This window comes from Lepisosteus oculatus, chromosome 28 (genome assembly GCF_040954835.1).
Source record: "Lepisosteus oculatus isolate fLepOcu1 chromosome 28, fLepOcu1.hap2, whole genome shotgun sequence".
Taxonomy (NCBI): Eukaryota; Metazoa; Chordata; class Actinopteri; order Semionotiformes; family Lepisosteidae; genus Lepisosteus; species Lepisosteus oculatus.
In genome coordinates, this window is record NC_090723.1 from 1,865,907 (window position 1) to 1,885,964 (window position 20,058).

General features: G+C 41.4%; 1 protein-coding gene across 1 annotated transcript in view; it reads left to right on the plus strand.

Annotated features, from left to right (window-relative positions):
* Positions 1 to 20,058, plus strand: part of LOC102684813 (parathyroid hormone/parathyroid hormone-related peptide receptor-like) — a 37,542-nt gene that overhangs the window by 13,153 nt on the left and 4,331 nt on the right. Inside the window, exons 2-12 of the mRNA XM_006638158.3 lie at positions 153 to 258; positions 3,034 to 3,144; positions 4,455 to 4,579; positions 8,469 to 8,563; positions 9,818 to 9,998; positions 10,700 to 10,853; positions 11,577 to 11,637; positions 13,413 to 13,479; positions 17,152 to 17,246; positions 17,620 to 17,761; positions 19,454 to 19,495. Of these exons, the coding sequence (XP_006638221.3) occupies positions 153 to 258; positions 3,034 to 3,144; positions 4,455 to 4,579; positions 8,469 to 8,563; positions 9,818 to 9,998; positions 10,700 to 10,853; positions 11,577 to 11,637; positions 13,413 to 13,479; positions 17,152 to 17,246; positions 17,620 to 17,761; positions 19,454 to 19,495 (1,179 nt within the window). The remainder of the gene's footprint in view (positions 1 to 152; positions 259 to 3,033; positions 3,145 to 4,454; positions 4,580 to 8,468; positions 8,564 to 9,817; positions 9,999 to 10,699; positions 10,854 to 11,576; positions 11,638 to 13,412; positions 13,480 to 17,151; positions 17,247 to 17,619; positions 17,762 to 19,453; positions 19,496 to 20,058) is intronic.

Here is a 20,058-nt window from a genome sequence, read left to right on the forward strand (position 1 = left end):
ATCATTGTCTAAATTAAGTTATAATTTGCTAAATTAACTTAAGACAGGACTGTAGCACACAATAGTTGGGTTCCACAGTTCCAAGTTGGGTAAGTGGTCAATGGAAGACAGCACAAACTCATGTTATAGTAAGTGTTCCTGTTTCTTGGTAGGTCGACGGAGATGATGTCATCACAAAAGATGAGCAGATCTACCTGCTAATTGAAGCCAAAGCCAAGTGCAAGAGGAACATAGAGGCAGACCTGGAAAAAGACAAAGGTAACAGCACCACAATTTCTTAAAACCGACACTGGTGCATACTGAATGGATTAATCCATCCATGCATTTTATGACTTCATCTTCCAATCTAGGATTGTGGGGTAGCAGAAGCCTATCCTGGCAAGCAATGGGCACAAGGCAGGGTACGCCCTAAACGAGACACCAGTCCATTGTAGGGCACACACAGACATACCTGCATTCACACCCACCAGGGCCAATTTACCCAGACATCCATTAACCCAGTATATCTCTTCTTTGGACTGTGGGAGCAAACTGGAGCACCTGGGGGAAACCCACATGAACACGGGACAACATACAAATTCCACCCAGAGAGCACTTAATGTCCAGAACTGAAGCCAGGAGCCCAGCTCTGCGCTAACCACTGCGCCCAGAAGCTGTTGATACGCCACCATATATTTTCTAAAAGTACAAAACCCATTACAGGTTAAAACAATCAGCAACATGATAACAGATAACGTTCATAAAAGTAGAAATAGAGAAGCAATCGATCTAAAGAGAAGAGTGAAGTGTTTATGCTGCCTCACTTCAGCCTTGTCACAAAACAGATGGTGATTGTGCTCCACTGAAACTGGTATCAATATTTTAATAACATTTCTTATATAACAAATTATAAAAAAACAACTGCTGATTCCAAACTTTTTTTTCTGAAAAAGAAAGCTACGATGAAAAACATAAAGTGAAAACCTGTAGTTAAATTGAAAAACCAGACTAAGATCCAAAGGATAATGTAAAGGAGTCAATGTTATAGTTATTGTTGAAATGTAAAAGTGGAATAATGGTGCTAATGGTCTTTACTTTCAGAGCAAAATATGCAGAAATCGCTTGCCTTGAAACCTAAGGGAGAATTGTTTTCTAACCATGGGTTAAATATTTAAGAGTGACACAAGAAATTAAAGTTTTTGAAAAGGGAGGAGGCATTTTCTCCTTTTACTGGTAAATAATCCATCATAAAGCTAAAGATGAATACAGAGGAAATTGCATTTTTCAGATCAGATGTAAAGATGGTATTAATTAGCTTCAGGAACCTGGATGACAATTACTGAGGCAATAGGAGCATTCTAATTTCCTGGCAAAAGATATTACCATGGTAACGTGAAACTTCTCATTGTACAGGCAAAAAGACGAGAGCCTATTTAGGATTTGGATAAAAAGGCTAGCTTTTATCATTTTTTCATTAAATATAATTACAGTTTTAAGAGATCAATTAGCGAAAGACAGCCCCTGGAAGTGTTTTTTGAACAGTGTTGCTTTTGATTTCATTGTATTTTTGATGAAGAATGAATGAAGTTTTTGCTCGATTTATCATGTAGGCCCCACACAGTCCAATCTATGAATACTTCGATTGAATTGAAGGGTTTGAAAGACCCTAGCAAGGAAAGAGCACAATGCTGCATATTGGATTTTTACTTACAAAATACTTAACAAAATGTTAGATTGTCTTTTTTTAAAAAAACAAACACATTTCAGACAAGGGACAGATTTCCTATTTATAACGGGGGAAAAAAATTAAAATCAATTTTTATTGAAAATGTAACAACTTTGCAACAGATGTTTGATAAAAAAGGAAGAATGTGATTTAAGACCTAATCATTTTTTATTGTCAGGCAGTATCTGTCTTTTGTATCTGTATCTATCTCTTCACCCATATTGGTTCCTCTGTCAACTGATAATTACCAAAAACACAGACCTCCTCTTCAAAAGCCACAACTGAAATGGCTGTAGCTTCAGACATTCCAGGAAGACGTTATCTGCATTTCAGCAGAGTGAGTCTTCTTTTCTGTATACAAGAACACAAAGTATGTGCTGAGAGGCCATTCCAGGGTAGCTAGTTGACAGCTGAGAGACAAAATTGTTTTCTTCTGTGTGCCAAAAAACAAATGGGGTGGTGGCAAAGAGAATGGTGGAGTATTTGATTCACCATTGAATTCTGTTTTGCCCTAGAAAGTACACTGTATGTACATAGTTTAAGGACTTGAGACAACATTTTTCCCATTCAGTCAAGCCAGTCTGGAAATGTTTTCTTGGCGTGACAATGCAAGACCACACAGTGCAAGGCTTATAAAGGCACACGTTTGATCTCCTGAACATCAGAGGGATCATCTCATCCATGCTATGAACAGGGGACAACTGTTACCCACCAAACAACCCAGCATAAAGCATATGTCTGCTGTATGCGGTTGTACAATAAAAGTAGCAGGTCATCCTATGACAATCGATCCAGAAGCTGACCAGATCTATACGTCAATACCTACCAGGGTTATGTTGATGCTCAGGGAGGTTAAACACATGCTAACCTTGTCAAGAATGGAATATTTTGAATTTTAATTGATTTTCATAATGTGTCATGGTTCATCCTGAAGTTTTGTTCATATTTCCTGTGTCTTTATTGATCCAAGGTTAGAATTCAATTTATTTTCAAATATACAAGACGTTTCTTTCTTTAATTCCATTAGACCTGAGTGTCCTGTTTTTATTGTGCATCAGTATATAAGTACTGTGTGACAGGCCACAGATGCACTTCAATTAACAGCCCTTGTCAGTAAGAGTCAGAAAAAACAGGAAACAAACACAGAATGATTAGGGAAATACTATGTTACCCCCATTGGATACATAGTTGAGCTACATAGTATTCACTAAGAACCCTTAGTGGAACCACACCTGCCAGGCCTTCACTTTTGAATGAAGCGTGTGCTTTTGTTGGTGTATTTTTACCAGCTGTGAAAGAGCTCAGCTGGCGTGTTTTCCTGATTTCAGATGGATCCTGCATGCCACAGTGGGATGGTATCATCTGCTGGCCCAGGGGAGCCCCCAGCCAGCTGGTATCGGTTCCTTGCCCAGACTACATCTATGACTTCAATCACAAAGGTGTGTCACTATGCTAATTGAATGAACGCTGGCCACACAAAGGAGGCAGCAAGAGAAACAGACCTTGCTTACTAACAAACCACTTATTGGTGCAGTTCCTGCCATCTATGAAAGAGTGTTACCCTGTACAGAGTAATTTTATTTCCTCCTCTTCTGATTAAATCAAATTCACAAACTGCCAATCCAGCTCTTGAATGAATCTTCCCCTCCTTCCTTCCAAGTACGAGAGCACTAATTTGTGATGGAAGGGTGGGTTTGATTTCTATCTGGCCTCAGCCTGGACATCCTGGGCAAGTCAATGAAAGAATCTGTCATTTTTTACTTTCAGCACCAGCTATCACAAATGAAACAGAATACCTCTTCAGATTTGACCCTTAACTTTAGTCATTTAAAATAGGATTTAATTTGGTTCAATTAGAAGTACTGTGTATTTAAAGGAAAGCCAAGGTCATGGATATGAGAAAATGATTCCATCCATTGGAAACACACAAATAACCAGAGAAAGGGAAACGGGATCCACCACAGTTCACATTTAGCCCTGGTGAGAAGAATCACAGAGTAGACTAAAAAGTAAAGAAGGTAAACGTTTGCGTCCTTCTTTCATCTTATGAACAACAGAATACTTAAGTGAGCAGATGACTCCAAAAGAAAATATTTTATTTATGTAAGTCTCTCTGGCTTCAGACATCACAGAGCATAAATAAAATAAATGTAACCCTGGGAAGCAATTCGGGGAATATCAGGGCATGCACCTCTCTTCCAACTGCAAGGACCACAGTGCTCTGTGCAGCAGGTCAAAGATCCCCTGGCTGACTTTCCCCTGACACTGTTGATGCAGCATCTGGTCAGTTATAGTTGGTTGTTTCCCAAAATGTAACTAATCAGACCTCAGTAGAACGAAAAAATAAACACTCGTTGTTGGAGTGTGTGATGCATTTTCATTGCCACCTGTGTCTGCTTACAGTACCTTCAACCGATCCCCCATTAAGAGCTGACCATTCAGAAATAAGGGCGAGTCAATTGGTGACGGACTGAGATCACGATGCTTGCACTGGGGTATTTCTGAAACTCAGGACTGAGTAGACCAGGAGCCTAAATAAGCCAGCAGATCAAATGAAGACACCAGTTAGGACTGGAGATTCAGAGCTCAGCTGGAACACCAGCAGTCATGGGGATCCTTCAGAACCAGGGCTGGGGACTGCTGACCTGCAGGGTCCAGAGTACACTCTCAGCAGCAGTCAATTGAGCTGATGAGAACCCACTGTATTTATTAAGTGGTTTGAATAAACACAACCTACTTTTCCCAACAGGCCATGCCTACCGTCAATGTGACATGTTTGGAAACTGGGAGCAGGTCCCTAGTGTCAACCGGACCTGGGCAAATTACTCAGAGTGCTCAACCTACCTCCTTTCCAATCACAAGAACAAGGAAGAGGTGAGTGGCACGCTAGGATGGGACAGTAGAACGTTATTTTAATTACATTACATTGTCAGTTTTGTAATATCCTAATAATATGCAATATTGGAGGGTGTAGTAGTGCAGGGGTTAGCATTGTTGCCTTGTAGCTATGGTTCTCAAACTGTAGTAAGCCAGATGACCCTGGAAATCTGTTGTGTGCACTGAAAAATTGGGACATGTTTTCAGATTTTCAGTTTTAATAAAATTATAAAATTAGTTTACATGTGAAATATGCAGCCTACATACTTAGCTACAACGATACAGTGAGCACTAATACTTGAGTATATAACTGTATACCATTGTATAGGAATGCGTGTTACGAACCTAAGTGACCAATTGTATTTAAAAAAAGTTACCTTCAGCAAACAGGGAGGTAGGAGAATGTGCATGATTTTGGAACACTGCCAATCTTGTGAGCACAGGAAAGTGTGATGGATATCAGAAAAATGTTCTAGGTTAATTCAAGAAAAATACACAGAGCATCTCTGTGTTTCTCTCCCATGCGCATGAAATAAAAACTTCTTTTAACTTCTGAGACGGACTCCTGACTGTCCTTTAATGGAAAACGGGGAAAAATGCAAGCTTGCGGATTGCTAAAGCAGGTGAGCCCCACATTATTGGTGAAGAACTTCGTTTACCGTTGGAAAAAGAGATGACATGTATTATGTGTGGAGAAAAAGCTGCTAAACAGCTCGACCTGCTGCCTCTTTCGAAAGACACAGTCACTCGTAGAATTATTGATATGGTAGATGATGTCAAAAGTACCTGATAGAGCGCGTTAAGATGAGCAGGTGCTTTTCACTGAAGTTAGATGAGTCTGTAGATGTTGTTGATTTGGCCAATTTGCTCGTTTTCGTTAGATACGAGTTTGAGGGCATGTCCCATGAGGACTTTCTGTTCTGTTCTGGCCTTGGGTAGTTAGTAGTTTTATTATCCTTCTCAGCTAGATATTTTTCTGCCTTCCTTGAAGCCCTGAGAAGGCACGTTTCACACTGTTTCTGTCGTTACCTTTGTGCGACTGTCAAGGTACTGCAAGCAGCACTTGAACTCCACTAAAAATCCCTCTCTCATTTTAGACACAGTGATCAAGTCAGACGTTAATGACTTAAGGAATTAATGACAGAGAACAGAATAAGCATGTTCCTGTGTGTGATGTGAGGGCTTATAAATCTGTGTCCACATGTAACAGATAGGTCATGTATATATCAGCTTATTGGACCAGAATATACAGTATCCTGGTTTCCATGGTGTTAAGGGGACAGCTGGGGTAAAGTGCATCACTCAGGGGTAATACAGCAGTGTTTTGGGTGGACTTGAACCCACAACCCACATGTCCCCCCAAAGCATAACAGAGCATTTCAGCATTTCATTAAGACGTAAAGCATCTTGTCTGGCTCTCCATTTGACTGAATGGGGTGATTCAAACCAGTGGGAGTCTTCGCATTAAAATCATTAAGCAAACAAAAATCCTGATTGAAAATTAGAGTGGGAAGATAGCTCAATGTGTGGGCTGCAAACCGTGTGAGCTAGGTTCATTTCACGTTGAAAGAAAATAGCGAAGAATTTAGGCGGAGGCACCCTGAAGAGGGCCTTTCAGCCAAAACATGATGTGTTTCACACTTTTTTTTTTAATTTTCAGGATAAACGTAGCTTTGACACGAAGCAGATAGCCCACGCCCCCCCACCGATAGGTACCCCTGCTATGAATTAGTTTAGGCTTATAAATTAAAGTTTGTTACACAAGTTTTTGTGTACACGTTTCTCACAAATAAGCGATGCGAAAGAGCAAGCCTTCAAAAATATTATGCATTCGTCTCTTACATCAGCACAATGCAGAAAAAGACGAATGACGACTGCAATCATAGGGGGAAACCAGTTGGGTCCTGAATGAAATTGCAATGGCTGCAGACAATTGTGTGTACATGACTGAAATGCCAAAGCACTTAGTTAATGCACTGTAAATTGCTTTGTAGTTTTTTTCTCCCCTCCACTCTCTTTATTACAAGGAAGAGGGGAGATATCTGAGGATTCAGATGTACTTCCATGTCAGCTCCAGAACAATCAAATCTCATTGACGTCAGTGCATGCCTTTATATTGATTTTGCAGATGTAATTGGTGCCCCTGTTACTTTCAGATGTCAGGTTTTAATTTAACTGCTTTCAATGAGCTTCTTTTAACAGTGCACTGTTTTTTTAACGGCTAACGGATTTCATTTAATTTTATTTTAATTTTGGTCCAAGGAAATGTAAGTTTTGCAAACCCCCAAGACTGGTAAATACTGGTCAGTATTTACTGCAAGTCTAAACCATCACTCTGAAGTGCAGGTAATGATTCTTAAAGTATTTGCATTAGGTACACCAGGAAGAAATAATACTGAATGAACTGGGAGATATGTGTTGATTTTTAGATTTCTTCGTTTGTACTAAGTGAAGACTGTTATTGTAATTAAAACCAGCTGTGAATACATTGAAGGTCAACAAATAAAAATGATAACATGAAGACTTCCTCAGTCTCACCAAGACAGTTCACATCTTCCTGCAAAAATCAAATTAATCAATACAGATCACACACCTGCTCTTTAATTTAAACAGTGTTAATAGCTGCATCCTGAACTTTAGCATAAATTATTTTCATTTCAAGTTATTGATTAGATAAAAAGCAGAAACATTATTTGCATCACCTTGTTGTTTCAGGTTTTGCCAAATTAATGTCTTATGTTATTACACAATGGCCAAAATGTAGTTCTACTAATAGGCTTGTAGATGCATATTGTTTACATATGTACTGTATGTATACCTTACTGATAAAGAATTAAAACTACCTCAGATTTCCATTCAAAAGATGAGAAAGTGTTATACTTCATTTAAATAAGACCAAAAATAAAAGCCTGTTATTTTTTATTTTTAAAGGCACAATTCCCTGTGGCATATCTTATGAATGATTAGCAAGAATTGATGTAGTTTCCTGCCAAGAGCAGCAGAAAATTTCACTTTACTAAACTCTCCTGAGTCTCCAGAGGGCATAACTTTTGTGTTATACTTGTAAAATAAATACTAGACAATGTGCCTTTAACAGCGTCTGCTGTAGATGTAGAATTCAAAACCTTAATACCTTAACCATCATAACCTAACACAGTGCTGTCTGCACTTACAGATGACATACAGTAGTCTGTGGTAGATCATGCTTTTATCTTCACTATAGCTGCTATAGTATAACTACCATTAATTTGTAGTTACCGTGATACAACTTATAAGAACAGAGGAAAGGTTACAAATATGAGGAGCCATTCAGCCTAGCTGTCCCATTCTGTACTCAATAGCTTATTAATCGAAGAATCTCATCCAGCTGTTTCTTGGAAGTGAGCTCCAACACAGTCACTGGGTTGCTTGTTCCAGACTCCCACAACCTTCTGTAGTCTCTTTGGAGAGAGAAGTGCCCCCTCTTCTAAGTTTTAAATGTATTTCCATGTTGTCTATGCTTGTGCCCTCCGGTTCGTCTTTCACTGCTCATTCGGAAGAAATCTGCTGTGTTGACTTTGTCAGTACCTTAGAGGATTGGGAATGCTCGTCTCAGTCAACCTCATAGTCTTCAAGATGAAAAAGGTTCTGTTTCTTCAGCCTGTCAGGGCAGTGATGTGACGTGCAAATTTATAACCCTGCCTTTGAACCGAAAAGTAGTCCATTTCTACAGTAATGTGGGAAATTGGCGGCAATAGTTTGAGGACCATATTCCTTTTCCCTGAGAGAGCTGTTTTGGGCTGAAACCAGTAGATATAGATCTATTCTGTATTGCCTTAAAAGGGAGAAAAGATGGGAAAGGAAGGCTCACTACACTGTGTGTGTCCTCTGGTTCTTCTCCTCACAGGAAGTGTTTGTCCGCCTGCACCTGATGTACACCATCGGCTATTCCATCTCCCTGGTTTCCCTCTTTGCTGCCGTCTGCATCCTCTGCTACTTCAAGTAAGAGAGACCAAGTGGAAAGTGCTTGCAGGCTCATGGTGCCTCACTGCTCAAAGAAAAAGAGGAGGTGGGACTGTGATGAGCTACTGTATGATAATAGAAGCACAAGGGAAAAGTCAGCTCTGATTTATACAAGTCATTGCTACCTCTGAAAAATCAGAGGCATTTATAATTCGATCTATATATGTCACACTGTGGGTGGCATGTGATGGTGCAGGGGTCAGCATTGCTGCCTTGCAGTGCTGGGGCCCTGGGTTCGATTCTGCAACTGCGGTGCTATCTGTGTGGAGTTTGTGTTTTCTCCTCGTGCTCGTGCAGGTTTCTTCCAGGTGCTCTGATTTCCTCCCATAGTCTAAAGAGGTTAATTGGTTTCTGGGAAAATAAGCTGTGGTGTGAGTGTGTGTATCTGTGTGTGCTATGCAGTGGACTGGTGTCCCTGTCCAGTGTGTATCCTGCCTTGTGCCTGGATGTCTGGATGGATGTTACACTGGATACAGAACAGAGATCTCCCATTTTACAGAAGCAGAGTCACCCCAAATATGGTCGAACTGTCCAGCTTTTCCTTCAGACTGCTGCTCAGTAGGAATGTGGTCATTTTCACCAGGCTCCTCCTCGGGCACAAGACCAAAAGGACAATGCATCTAATCTTTGATGCCCTTTTAAAGATGCACTAATAAACTAATAGATTGCTATTTGCAGCAGTTATGTGCATTACCACATGAGTGGTATCCATGAGTGGATTTGCCGAGAAGGGAGGGAGGGGTGAGGGTTTTTTTTTTAGGGGATGATGCGCTCTGCATGAAGACGTGAGTGGTGATTCAGAGATTCATGAGTGGCTCAAGCAGTTCCAACACCTATGGGGACCTCTTATAGAGACAGATGGCTGTGTTATCAGTCCTCCATCCAACACTGTTGTTGCTGAAGGCACAGCAGGCTCATAGCTGGACCAGACATGAATTGTTTGATAGGCTCATGTTGGAGACTGTGTCCATGTCTTCAGCTGTCCTCTGCAGCAGGAGCCAACCCTTGTGTTTGGCAGTGGGTGATTCCGAATAAGGGGGCAAAAAATGATTAAAGTGAATTGCGTGATTGCGCCGCGCCACTCCACTCCACGTCTGGAGCAGGGATTGGGACTGATCAGCAGCTTCTAGAACTGAGACGGACGCCGAGGAAGCGAAAATGAGGCTCCATAAAAAAAACAGATGGAGGAGAAGGAGCTGGCGAGGAGCGTCTCTCATTTTCCCTCCTCCCCAGGCGGCTTCACTGCACCAGGAACTACATCCACATCCACCTCTTCACCTCCTTCATGTGCCGCGCGGTCAGCATCTTCGTGAAGGATGCTGTGCTGTACTCGGTGTCCGAGGACGTGGCCAAGATTGAGGATGACAACATGCGGGCCGAACTGGGGCCAGCCCCAGGACAGAGGCCACAGATGGTCAGTATCACCTTGCCTCTTCCCACACAAACACACACTCACATTTCTGACTTGTTACCGTGGGGGGTACTTGGTTGCAAAACCCCTAAGGATTTACAATAATAGTACCCATTAGTGGTAGTGTCAGTGTACAACCTATAGGATGAAAATAACACTAGTAGTGTAGTTTAAAGACAAAATGTCATAAGCTGGAGTCTAAATTTTCTTGGAGGATCAGAACTGCAACTCTGTGGTTAGGGTGGAACTATAGCAGCAGTCTGTGGGTCGTCAGGTGAGCCCTAGAGCAGACACAGGTATCTGTATGTAGGTGAGCAGCAAGTGGGTGTAGCAAACACAGTCCAGCATCATAGTCAGGAAAGGAGCAGAAATCAAAGCCGAAGAGACACATAAGAGGCACAGGGGAAGATCCAATTCCAGTGAGAAACACAAAGAAAACGAAGAAGGGACACAGCAGTGGCTCAGAGAGAAACTCTATAACGGAATCCAGAGTATTGCTAGGTCAGACCTCAAATAGTCTGTTTCATCAGGAGACAGAGGCATTACCCACAGGTGAAGCAAGCTTCCTGTCTAATTGTGTATCCATGGCAACCATGATCACTGAAAATGGGAGGTGTAGTACAATAGTCGATTTCACCTTCAGATGAATATAAACTCTGTACTGACATAAAGGTGAAGGACATCTTTCCTGTCTGTCTCCCAAGGTGGGCTGTAAGGTGGCAGTGACCCTCTTTCTCTATTTCCTGGCCACCAATCACTACTGGATACTGGTGGAGGGGCTCTATTTGCACAGTCTCATCTTTATGGCCTTTCTGTCTGACAAGAACTACCTGTGGGCCCTCACAATCATTGGCTGGGGTGAGTGGCACTCATCTACTCTACTCTTGGTGAAGAAGACACTGTAATGTGTAGTAGCTCCCACCAAAGCAGGCTGTAGCAGCATATTATCTGTCCCGAAAAAAAGGCTCTGGAAAACTGAACATCAGGAAAGTGACAGGAGTAAATGAGAGTGGGGGCATATATTACCATTACTCCTGCCATAGATTTAGATTTTTTTTCACATTTTGATAATGGACTTGTGATCTTGAACTGGCAAATGAGTTTTTCTTCGTATATTTTCTGATAATGCTGGTGTCTGGAGTATGTATTTTCTCCATGTATTTGCGATGGTTTCTACCAAGTGCTCCAGTTTCCTCAAACAGTCTGAAGACGTACTGGTCTGGGAAAACTGGTCCTGGTGGGAGTGTGTGTGTGTTCATGTCTGTCTGGATTACGATGGGCCCGTTGCTTGCCAGGATAGGCTCCAGCTGCCCCGAGACCCTAAATTGGAAGAAGCAGTTAGAAAATGGATGGCTGTTATATTAAAATGTAGGAACACTAACACCACTGCCCTGAGGCTTTGAATGAGGACTATCATCACTCCTCATAGGCTCAGAGTATGGATGTACACAGCCCTGTTTACACCACAAAATAAAATACTTATTCTAGAATAAATCATTGGCTTATTTGAACATTCTTCTGTGAAGTCACACTGGATTGTGCCCCTCAGGTGTCTCTCACTGCCCTCTTGTGTGATTGCAGGCGTTCCAGCGGTCTTTGTGTCCGCGTGGGTGAGTGCCCGTGCCTCCCTGGCCGACACACAGTGAGTCTTCCCGCACAGCGAACACTGCTGCAGTTTTCAAACGAACCAAGGTGTCACGGACGTCCAAAGGGACTAACCGTGGGGAGCAGGAGAGCGGAAAAAGACCCATATGCGTAGCGGCGAGACGGGAAAAAGGCCCGGGCTCATTAGTGCAAAGAGTTCAGGAATGCCGTATAGAAACCAATGCCCTCAGGGAGCGGACGTGGGGCGCCCTGGTGCTAGGCGGGTCTCAGGACATCCAAACGTCAATGCTGAGCCAGGACAGAGCGCAAGACCCGGAAATATATAGCCCAAGGGAAAGAGAGGGACAGGAAGGACAGCAGACCGGAAACTAGGGACAGGACAGAGAAGGAGCGCCCTCTTGCTGCAGAGGGCGTGACACGAGGGACCCGTGTGCTCTGAAAAGAGAGAAACCCCAGTCTGTAATTCACACGTTTCCCTTCTCCAGCGTCGCACACTGTGCAGGCCATGTTGGGCCAAATGCTTTTCTGTGTGAGGCATCCTGCTTGCAAACCCAGATGCATCTTACTGTATCTCTTTTTGTGAGTTACTAAACGACAATGTTTTCTCCAGTACTGAAACTTTTAAACTCGCCATATGCTGTAGTATTCTCCCTAGCAACAGACTTTAGAGTAGATATTTTAGCATGGAAGAAGAATATATTTGAGTCGTTTCCAGTGTGCAGCAACTGGTGATTGGCTGCCCAAAGCAGGGACTGCGAAGACAAAAAAAAAATTAGACATAGTGGTGGCTCACTGTTGTGTCCACAGCCTACTGTTGCTCTTCAGCTTAACACAAGTCTAGAAAATAAACCATGTTTTTTCATCTCTCCCTTCGGTAATTATAAATATTTTATTTGATACAGTATGTACAGTATTGTCTTTAAGACTTTGCCAGCAGAGATGGAAATAGCATAGCAGTCCAAGCCTACACTGGATTTTCTAACCAGCTGCTGGTATTTAAAGATTTATAGAGTGATGTCCAATTGGCTCTAGAACAAAAATTGCTCATGGTTTCCACAAACAGAAAGTGCATGGTTGAGACTCTAGACAGAGACAATGTGGGTGTGGGGAAAATTATTCTGACCAGGAGGGGGCGCTCCTCTGGCTTGCTCCCAATAGGGTGGCCAGAGTTTACCTTGGCTTACTACACAGCAGCAACTTCCCATGTCTGATGTGGTGCTGTGAGTTTTCAACCCTACTCAAGAAGAGCTGAGCCACAGGCTTGGTCTCAAGCACTAGCTCTGCAGATTAGCTCTGGGCCCGAGACAAGAGACGCAGTGGACTGGTAGACAGCAGACATTCTGGAGGCTGTTCTCATTCCTGCATCTGTGTCACTGCATCATTGTAACAATAACAGCAGAACTAATTAAAGATTGGTGATCATACAAAGGAAATCAAATCAAAGAAGCAATCAGTCCTGGTCCTGGTGACCCACACACCCTGTTGGTTTCTGTTCCAGCCGTGCCCAGCTGAGACACAATCAAACCCTTCATTGACTTAATAATAATAAGATACATCTGAGCTGTTTGTTCCCAACTCTTAAACATGTTGGATCTTTAATAATTGTATTTTGCAAATGAAATAAAATCCCAAATTTGTGACTAGAAATAAAATGCAAAAATCCCAATGGAACAACTTCCTAGCTCAAGTAAGGCTTCAGGCAGCTAATGAAGGTGGGCTGGAATGAAAACCAGCAGGAGTGTGGACCAGGACCAGGATTGGGAACCACTGGCATAAACAAATTAAAAGCAAACTTTTGCTTTGTGTTTTCAGATGTTGGGACATCAGTGCTGGGAATCTGAAGTGGATCTATCAAGTTCCTATCCTTGCTGCTATTGTTGTAAGAAGCCCTTATTGTTTATACTTATTCTCCAAGAGCCTTCACGGTCTAAGTGACGCAATGATTGTCTAAATCCTGAAGCACAAGATTATTTGAAGAAGGAAGTAAACCATTGCCTCTGCTTCTTACAATCTGGGCTTGCCTAGAGCAGCTCAATCAGCTCAGAGGCTCATGGCAGGCATGGCTGGGTCTCAGATGACCAGGATGTTGGACCTGGTCTCCCACTCAGGAGTGACCCTTGCCAATATGTTGCACATCTGTATCATCTGACACTAAAGATCCTTTAGGCTCATCAGAACTGGTGATTGGTTCTGACAAGTGTGTGTTTTGGAGAAAAGCACTCGCCCAGCCTGTTGCCTCTCTGTGTTAGTACAAAGACCAATAGTCCAATCTGACTGATTAATGACTGGCAACTGCAGATAGAATACAACATTTCAAAAAAGTTGATTGAAGTTCTAAAATACACAATCCTGATTGTACTGACATCACACGATCACGCACTTTGTACCCACAATTAAATTTATTTTTGTCCTACCGCTGACGGCTGTGATTGAAACTGTAACTCTTGTAACAGTAGCGTTATGTAAGCGTTCATGACAGTGTGGCTCTTTACATGCAGTAAATGATGAATTGCAACAGATTGAGATGAGTGCTGATCTTGAGAACCATCTGTCATCACTTTAATTTTTCAGTTCGCCCTCACCATTGAGACTTTGAATACCCAGTTTTTGCAGGTTTTTTTTGGCACAGAAAAGTGGGAGTTTTCTGCCACGGATAACAGTATCTACATTCCACATTTATGTACTGAAAAAACACTGTGTGAATTGCAGTTACCTGTATAGATATATATACAGTATTTTCTTTAAGTATTGACCTTTTGTTCAAAGATAAAATTCTGCTCCACTGGTTACAAAAACAATCACAGGATATTTTCAGCAAGACTTAAATTTGTATTTAAATATATTTATGACTAGAAGTTTGTGTGTTCAAATCTCAGGTGATACCTTGTGAGCTTGATACTTCACTCAGATTACTCTAGTAGAAACCCATCTATTACAATGGGACAAATATAATTAGCTTAGGCAAGAAATAGATTAATAAAAATGCAACTCCTCTTTTACACAAGCTGTTATTGCGCAGACCCAGCGCGCGTTGTCGGACTTATTGAGCTCAATAAAACTGAATCTGCACAAGACTGTGTCCTGCTCCTCTGATGAAGAATTTCCCACAACACTAGCTCAATACAGAATTGCATCTACTTTTGTGGTATCAACTGCAAAATCAGTTTATAAGTAACAACACAGCAAATGCATAGCATAGCATACAGTAGCTAGCGGTTTTAGTCAAACTATGTCTTAGAGTTTGTGTTACTCTAGGTAATGCTTTTAATTTTCACCCTGGGACATTGTCTCTGCAAGGAAATACACACCTTTCAACCATTTGAGCTGACCCTGTGTATCTGCAGCTGCGATGTATAACATCTGCCATTGCAGTGCATCATGGCTGCTACACACCCTAAAAGGTGTATAAACTGCCCTACACAGGGCCAAGATTTTCAATTCAACTAAAATGTTGCCACAGTTTGAATTTGTTTTTAAGGCTGATAAACTTTGACCTGTGAGGAGAGTGGAAGTGACCTGTCTTTGAAAACATAAGGTCAGAAGACCTTTGTCCTTATGGGATCTGTTACATAATAGACATCATGTATTTTCATGGCTCACAAATTTGGAAAATCCTCAGTGCATTCCAGAGGCAACTTTTCTGACCTCAATTTGACCCCCAGCTGTTGCCAGAATGGAATCTGTTTGGTTCGGCTTATTGACGTTGGTGTAAACACCCCCCAACTCCCAGCTCCCTCGTTGTGCATAACCGCCACATTTATCACTCGCTACATTCATGGCCTACAACCGATCTTTATGAATATTGACTGCTCACTCACCCAGGCCCGATTAAAAGAATTGATTTGGCACTCTGAAATAATTGCTCGGGGTGACTGAAGTGACCTGTTTAAAAAAATACAATGAAAGAAACAAAAGCGACTGAGAGCAATTTGGACCACAAGCAAAAGCCAGCATTTGACAGAGGGAATGGGCATACCAGTGTCAAATTAGTGTGCTTTACAGACCAATAATGACACGTAGGTGGGTTTGATGTTGTTTCTGCAGAATATGATAAATTGGTTGAGAGCCTTCATGATAGTCCTCGGCTGTAGGAAAATGTCTCATGGTGGTATTGATCACACCTGATCTAAAGGATGGGAAAATAAGAACAGGTCAGGCTGTTATATTACTTTAATATACTGCTTTATTAGTCATGAAGCACAAAACAGGTGGAAATGGGATCAGATTATGTTGTTTTTCTGGATTTTATTGCTGTAATATGATTAGACCTACAGTATAGCTCTGGTATCTATCTGGCCTTGATTGATAGAGAGGAATTATGTACTGGAGATCTCCATTATAAAAGGGATTGAGAATACAGTGCCACCCTCAAGGCAAAAAACTGGAAGGGAATACAATATTAGAAGAATAATCAAATAAAAGTCTGCATCTGAATTAAAGAAAATGTGATAACCGTGATGAATACTATTTATAAAATCCCTTGACCCCTTGCTACCCAGTGAAATTGAATTTTGCATATTGTGTTATCAAGTTCTATCCACAATAACTGCTCTCTGCCACATTTATATTATGCTTTGAAGGATAAAAAATCCTTGAAAATGGATGTATTGTCTGGAAGAAATGGCATCCTCAAGGCAAATATTTTGTCATTTTAAAAAAATGATCAGTTGAATCAAAGGCTTAATGTATAGCCCTTTGTCATCAAATGTCATTACTTTTTACTTAATGTATTCATATGTCATTAAAATTATTTATAGAATCTGAAAACATGCAACAGTAGTTTCACTTCCACCCTTGTAAACTAGCTATTAATAACTAGAAAACTAGAGAGGACTGGAGTTATTACACATGACTCCCACACGCATCAGAGAGAACTGGAGTTATTACACATGACTCCCACACGCATCAGAGAGAACTGGAGTTATTACACATGGCTCTCACACGCATCAGAGAGGACTGGAGTTATTACACATGACTCCCACACGCATCAGAGAGAACTGGAGTTATTACACATGACTCCCACACGCATCAGAGAGAACTGGAGTTATTACACATGGCTCTCACACGCATCAGAGGGGACTGGAGTTATTACACATGGCTCCCACACGCATCAGAGAGAACTGGAGTTATTACACATTAATCCCACTTGGAAAGACTGCATGTCTGAAAACCACTGCAAAGTCTGCACTTCAAAGTGTGGGCTGACACAACAACTTTAAATGCTGTTCACTCCAGAACATTTTCCTTTTGAAACAGACACAACTTTTATAATCTCTCCCACAAGTACAATAACTTTTCATTTATTCAACCTTTAAACTTTTACCATTACTTTTAACACCCCAGGAGATTTTTGCTCTTCAGAATGCTTTCATTTTCCAGACTGCTTTGGAAAACCAGTGTATGTAAAGAAATGAAAACCCTGAGATGTACTGTAAGCAATGATTGTTGGAGGGCAGCCACTAAACTGTTTAACTGTTTAACGAAAAGTAAACCAGTTCCTCCAAACGTGTTCAGGAATCACCTCCTGTATTTCTTTGCTTTTGTCTTCCAGGTTAACTTTTTTCTTTTCCTCAACATTGTGAGGGTTCTAGCCTCCAAGCTGTGGGAAACCAACACTGGAAAACTGGATCCCAGACAGCAATACAGGTTCAAGGGAATCCTTACACATTTCACCTGTGCCAAGACGACTGAGATGGATTTTTATGTTTATTTATTTTCTAGATTTAATCAAAGAAATCACATTCAATAGTGAATTTTTCTCTTACACATTTATAGTGGTAGACAGCACAATAGCACAGTGGTTAGCATTGTGATGGGGCCCTGGGTTCAATTCCAGACCTTAATCCAAAGACATGCTGGTAGGTTAATTGAACTAGATGGAGAGATGGAAGCTTAGTGGATGTGTCTCTTTCATGCTTCTGGAACCTTTAGGAGTGCTGATTCTCATTTTGCCTAAAGCACTGGTTCAGATCAGCTGCACTAGTGGTTGTCTCTAGTGGTTTGGAAACTGTCTTCTCAGGAAGCTGCTGAAGGCTACCCTGGTGTTGATGCCCTTGTTCGGGGTTCACTACATGGTGTTCATGGCTCTGCCTTACACAGAGGTGACAGGTCTGCTGTGGCAGGTGCAGATGCACTACGAGATGTTCTTCAACTCCTCCCAGGTGGGTTTTTCAGGAGCAAACTAACTCACTGATGCAATAACCCCTATGAACATACAGCACAACTAACTTGCTCAGTGTTTACACAAGCTAGGTAAGATTATGCCAAGCATACATTGACCTGACTTTGATTCAGATTTTTATTATTTTTTATTAGTCCCTGCCATATTTCTGGATTAGAACATCACTGTTTCACAACCTCAGCCATTACTACAATAGACATCTACACAGCAGTAACCAATAAGCTTAACTCCTCAGGCAATGTTTGTCTTTTACAATCATATCTCCCTTTCATTGATCTGTCAGGTCTTTTACTGAGTTTAGCTGTTCTCTGAATAAATGGCAGAAAGATAGTGTTGAATTCCTGGTGTTCAATCTCCAGCACCTGGAGATGACAAAACTGTTAAATTGTCTCACTTTCAATTATTTGGAATCCAGTCAGAGCTCTCAGGAAAAGTGTGAAAACTTCTAAAAGGATTCATACATTTAAAAACATTTCTGTCAGCTAAAACAGCTCTCTAGTTTTTAGGAATTTAACAAAACAAAAAAGAATCACCAGAAAAAAAAAACACTACTAGAGTCAGGCTTGCCCTTTATATACTAAACAAGACGTAATTACACCATGTGAGAATGTGCCTTTCCCTACCCATAACCAACAATCTACTAATTAAATAATAGTCACCTGGTGTGTCTGTTTATTGTAATTAGAGGTTTTTGTTGGCCTCTAGTGGTAAGTTTTGCAACTGCAACTGCCGAAGAGGCTTAAAGGTTATGTTTAAAGTCCATCAAGTCCATTTTAAGATGTCAGCTCACAAGGAGGTGCAGTCTTGCTCACAGGTATGTCTGTGAGGTGTCTCTACTGGAACCTCAAATCTGCTACAGACATGGGATGACAAATTTTGAAGATATTTCCCAGACCACTAATAATGTCTATCTGTGAAAATTACAAGAAGTGCTAAAACAGTTCCCTGTCCTTAGAGCAGCATTACAAAAAAGGATTTTCATTGTGACTCTTTGATCCTTAAGATCCGTAGCCAGCAGCCGTATCCTAGCCTACAGCTCACAGCTGGCAGCCCACTGAGGCATGAAGGTATGAGCCTTGCTAGTACCTGGATCTTGAGACCTCCAGGAAAACTAAGGTTGCTACTGAAAGAATTGTTAGTGGGACCAGTAAGGAGTCTCACCCTGTGGTCTGTGTGGGTCTTAGTGCCCCTGTACAGTGATGGGGACACTATACTGTAAAAAGGCGCCGTCCTTCGGATGGGATGTAAAACTGAGGTCCTGACTTTCTGTGGTTTTTAAAAATCCTACTCTTGAAAATAGCAGGGGTGTTAACCCGGCATCTTGGCCAAATTTCCCTGGTCTTTACCAATCATGGCCTCCTGATAATCCCAACCTATGAGCTGGCGTCATCAGGCTGGTGTGTGCTGGTGTGTGCTGGTGTGTGGGGAGCGTACTCTGCACACTTTCATCATCCAGGTGGGGCTACACACTGGTGGTGGTGGAGGGGAGTCCCCATTTCCTGTAAAGCATTTTGAGTGGAGTGTCTAGAAAAGCATGATATAAGTGTAAGGAATCATTATTGCTTTGGATTCAGACTGAAGATGCTCATATTTCTATGTCTAATGTTCTGTTACAAAAGAATGGCTTTAATCTTTGTCTTTTCAATGTCCCCTGATATCCTCCCACGCACAGGGTTTCTTTGTGGCGTTTATCTACTGCTTCTGCAACGGGGAGGTAAGTCATAACATTTATTTGCCTAATAGTAACAGTTTAGACATTTCCTTCAAATAAAATGATCAGACTCTTAACAGTAAAGAGGTGCTCAAGGTGCAAATTAATTTCTAAGGGCTCAACATCCAACCAACTGGAATGATGCACAGCTCAGTGAATTTCTGAAATGAGTTTATTCTTATGGAACGTCTTTCCAGGCAGTTAAAAGCGTTGATACAGATTTATTACCATAAATGCCAATACAATGACAAAGACGGAGCCCATATTTAACCTCAGAATGTAACAGGGTGTACATGGTACAGAAATATTTTAAACCCCAATCCCCAAATTCATATTCTAATATCCATCTGTGCGTGAAAATCACAAAATCAACTAAACTGGTCACAACCAGAGTCAATCAACCTTAGTGGCAATCTACATGAATTCTACACAAACTTATAATGTTTAATGCGCTGAAATTATTTAGAGAAAAAACATGACCATGTTAATTTGTTAATTTAAAGACAGTTTGAAATCCCTGCCCTGATCCAAATTGTCCTGGTGAACACGGGCGGGTACTTATTGAA